The sequence below is a fragment of the Limulus polyphemus genome, unplaced genomic scaffold, assembly GCF_000517525.1.
Source record: "Limulus polyphemus unplaced genomic scaffold, Limulus_polyphemus-2.1.2 Scaffold5248, whole genome shotgun sequence".
Classification (NCBI taxonomy): domain Eukaryota; kingdom Metazoa; phylum Arthropoda; class Merostomata; order Xiphosura; family Limulidae; genus Limulus; species Limulus polyphemus.
This window is the reverse complement of record NW_013670858.1, coordinates 44,457-49,245: the sequence shown is the minus strand read 5'-3', so window position 1 is coordinate 49,245 and position 4,789 is coordinate 44,457. Positions and strand designations below refer to the sequence as shown.

The 4,789-nt window shown below is 33.0% G+C and overlaps 1 protein-coding gene across 1 annotated transcript in view; it reads right to left on the bottom strand.

Annotated features, from left to right (window-relative positions):
- The window catches only part of LOC106472327 (probable glutamate receptor), a gene marked incomplete at its 3' end in the record, with an annotated part of 53,676 nt that overhangs the window by 13,388 nt on the left and 35,499 nt on the right, over window positions 1–4,789 (bottom strand). Inside the window, exon 3 of the mRNA XM_013932965.2 lies at window positions 1,858–1,948. Coding sequence (XP_013788419.2) covers window positions 1,858–1,948 — 91 coding nt within the window. The remainder of the gene's footprint in view (window positions 1–1,857; window positions 1,949–4,789) is intronic.

Here is a 4,789-nt window from a genome sequence, read left to right as displayed (position 1 = left end):
GTTAATAACTGCTAGTTATATATATTACCACATGATTAGATATAGATCTAATTACGCTGTTAATAACTGCTAGTTATATATATTACCACATGATTAGATATAGATCTAATTACGCTGTTAATAACTGCTAGTTATATATATTACCACATGATTAGATATAGATTTAATTACGCTGTTACTAACTGATAGTTATATATATTACCACATGATTAGATATAGATTTAATTACGCTGTTACTACCTGCTAGTTATATATATTACCACATGATTAGATATAGATTTAATTACGCTGTTACCAACTGCTAGTTGTATAAGGGCAATGTTCCATGAGGTTAGTTCAGGTACTTTCTAGAGTTACCAACTATTTATCAAACTAGTTACCAAAGTTTTATCTGCTCTATCCTGGTTTATACACTATCAATGAGTGCTATACAGCTAGATATGATTGAAAGACGCAGAATACTTGTTTAAGACTGGTCTTGTAATGTGCTTCAGCCACTCCCATAAAGGCACTATTACACCTTACAAACCTCAACAGCATTGCAAAACACCAACAGCATTCGCAATCAATATTCTTCCCCATGGGCCTTGCTGCATAAAAATCAGAGTTTCATCATCTCGCTACAATGTCCCCCAAAACACCAACCAAGCAGGGGTTACTTAAAATATCCCGCAGGAAACACTCGTGGATGAACAGGTGCTATACAGCCACCACTGAGTTAATTGGTCAAAATTAGATCTCTGGTGCCCCATGTGAAATAAACATCTGATACACTGCGATCTGTATAAATCATCCTCGCCAGAAAACATAGAGATTGGTAGAGGGTGAAGCACAAAAACAAGCCTGTCAGCACCTTTTAGAAAATCATGGTGAACAGTCACTTGTCACCAGAGCCATAGATTGTTCCTATATCACAGATAGCAAGAGAGCAACAACATTCTACGTAAGACTAGTGGAGCAGTCAATATTTTCACAAACAGCACAAAGATGGAGCTGGAAGTTATAAAAAAGTCTCTTCTGTATTGGTGAAAGAAACGAACTGTGAGTTGACAGTATCACCTACATAATATTTGCAATTGACTCGCAAGCTGGTAAGACCATCGCCAGGATGTATATGCCAATCTTTGTAGTGATAAAGTTAAAAGATGAAGCTGACAAGCTTGCAAAAGAAGCCCCTTATCAAATCTAGCACAACTTTACTGGCAAGATATCGACTTCCTCTGCACTAGTAAGATGAAAGTAACAACCATAGACTTACAGGAAGCAAGACTGCTGGAAAACAAAGTGTCTTATAGTATAGCAGGATCTGGGGAATCAATAGGACAGTATAAAATCAGAAGGCCACTAATAACATCAGGAAATAACTCTCTTCTACTTTCTTCGAGACAATTAATCTCTACGTGAGGGGTCAACACCTGTTGGCACAACTCTTGGGATTGTCGTCTAGTTCTCTCAACACAATTACAAGAGTAAAAAGGGCTGAACTTAAACATTAGTCATCCATAAAAGTAAGTTGAGTTTTAAGTACGAATAATATGTTGAAATGTGCTTAAACTAAGTCCTAATCAGCAAGAAGTGTAAGTTAAGTTTTAAGTACAAAATAAACATAAACAATTATGGCTAAATATTAAATTCTTAACTATTCGATTACTCATAACAATAAATTTTATCTTTCAGTTTGTTAAAACCTCAGGAATAATCGTTTCGATGCATACTTATCACACACTCTGCTCTTTTCACTGACTTCAAACAAACGAGCACTGTGTGTCAATGTAGTTTACTGTACAATAAAATATGAAATTACCTTCTAAGTAGGTGATTATAATTGTGTATCTTTAGAAAAATTATACATGTTACCTTTCTATGCAACATTCCAATCATTCCTGTCCATGAGCCATTTTGCAGAGGAACACCCCATTGCTTGTCCAGAGGTTTCAAAAGTGTATAGCTAAAAATAAAAAATGGAGTAATTATGAAAGGCTTAGAGTACTTTAACTAAAAGAGTTCGACTAAAAATTTTACAAATGTTCAGAATTGTACTATTGGCTTGTTTGTAGAACAAATTGCTCTTAGTTCTTATGTACAGTAGAACCTTGACAGTAAGAGTACCCTTCTGACTCCATCCAAATGGCCTCTATAGCAAGGCGCCCCTAATATAAAAAACGAGCAATGCAAAGCTGGATTCTATATTGGCCTTACTAAATTTCTTAATTTTAATGCACCCCATTTTGTTTGTTATATGCAGGACATGAGTGTTCGTGAGTTGCACGTTGCCATGACATGGAGCATTGCCAACAGGAGGTCCCAGGGACTAGCTGTGCTAGTTTTTTTTTTGTTGTTGTTTTCATTATTCGTCGCAAGTACTTCTGTTCAGAGTTTGAACTGCTAAACATTCCAAATTTATTTACTGTGTTTATTTCATTGTCAAAGACTGAAGTAGAAATCCCACTTAAAATAAAGAAACAAATAACTGCTTGTGACATTAGACTGTTTGCATGACATCGTAATACTCTGGAGAGCAACAAAGCACGTGCACAGAAATAAATCGACTTGACCTCTGCTTGTAGAACACGATGTGGAATTTATCAGCTTATGTATCCTACAGTGCTTACAACGAGAATTCCCCAGAGTAATAAAATTGCACTTTGAATCTGTGAAAACCTTTATTGCAGTATATGGTTCTGAGCCGATCCAATAAACATCATAAGTGTTCGAAAATTGGTCATCCTTATGGTATGTTTGGAATTTGGCGGTATAATATACAGGATTACAAAGATAACTACCCACTTTATTGAGTGCCCTTATAGAGAATGAGATTAAAGACACTGCTTTTAATCCAGAATATCGAGGTTCCCGTTATTGCAAGAAATATTTTGGTTCCAAATAATAGGAAAAAAGAAAGTGACTGAAAAGGTCTACCTTTAATGGCGCTGTTTTCCCCTTTAATCGAGATTTTATTGTATTTTGAAAAATAGCCAATAGAGATATTAGATAATATTAGCTACTTTGAAAATCTTAAAATATGTGTAAAGAGTTGAAGTTTGATATAGTATAGTTTATTTTGTCCTAAAAAAATGTAACTGTGTAGACAGTTACTAATAATGAAAATAGTACATTTTAGAATGTAGAAAACACGATGAAACTTAAAACATTTATAACTGAAGTGACAAAGTGAAGTAAGAAATTCAAGATAAATTTTGTTCCTTTGCAAATGCTAATATACAAAGGAGAAAGACAACAGAAGACAGCTTTATTCTGTCTGGAAATAGTGAAGAGTGTAAAAAGTCGTAATGATACTAAAGAACTTTACTTCGCATGTAAATAGTCCATTGTACAAAATATAGTGGTGACATGAAACATGTTTCGTTTTTTATGGAAATGTAGAAGTGTACAAAGGGTAATAATGGCGTAAAACACTTTTACTTCATCAGTAAAAAATTATAATAATGACATGAATGAGTTTTATTTTGGCCAGAAATAGTTCATTGTACAGAGGGTAGTGATTATGTAAGATTTTTTTAGTTCTTCTGGAAACAGTAAAGTGGTCAAAGCATAAAACAGTTCTTGTTCGTCTGAAATTATTATTTTTAAACACGGGTCGCTTTTTTCGTAGTGACTAACACATCTTTCCTCCAAGCAAGAAGACCCAGATTCAAAACTGGACTTCTGCCATCACATATAGTCCATTATAGAACTTCTCTGAAGTCTGCAGAAGATTAGCATCCAAAACGTGGGGAAAACTTCTAACGGTGTAAAATGAACACGCCACTACAATCAGGGTTCAACAACAAAAAAGCAATTTATTCAACAATAACAACACTTACCAAAACATAGTTATTAAACACGTGTCTGGCCAAGACTTGACACTAATGTTAATGAATAATGGAATCAGGAAAAAACAGAAAGAAAAGAAACCTAATTTCAAAAAAACACAACAAGCACAACATTCCAAAAATACTTTTCAATATTAATAACAATATCGAGTGATAAACAGCAATAATTCCCTAACTGTATCTTTTAATAACTATCTCGTGATTCTTTCTCTATAGTGACGTCATGAATGCTTCACAATTTAAGTACAGATACCTTACTAGAATAATACAATTTAAGTACAGATACCTTACTAGAATAATACAATTTAAGTACAGATACCTTACTAGAATAATACAATTTAAGTACAGATGCCTTACTAGAATAATACAATTTAAGTACAGATATCTTACTAGAATAATACAATTTAAGTACAGATATCTTACTAGAATAATACAATTTAAGTACAAATACCTTACTAGAATAATACAATTTAAGTACAGATGCCTTACTGGAATAATACAATTTAAGTACAGATACCTTACAAGAATAATACAATTTAAGTACAGATACCTTACTAGAATAATACAATTTAAGTACAGATACCTTACTAGAATAATACAATTTAAGTACAGATACCTTACTAGAATAATACAATTTAAGTACAGATACCTTACTAGAATAATACAATTTAAGTACAGATACCTTACAAGAATAATACAATTTAAGTACAGATACCTTACTAGAATAATACAATTTAAGTACAGATACCTTACAAGAATAATACAATTTAAGTACAGATACCTTACTAGAATAATACAATTTAAGTACAGATACCTTACAGAATAATACAATTTAAGTACAGAAGTACATAAATGTTTCTTAGTGCATAGGCGTCCTGGAGTATTAGGTCGTCAAGAAATTAATGCCGCTTTTTTATATGAAATTCCCGAACAACTTATATATCAAAACAAAACAT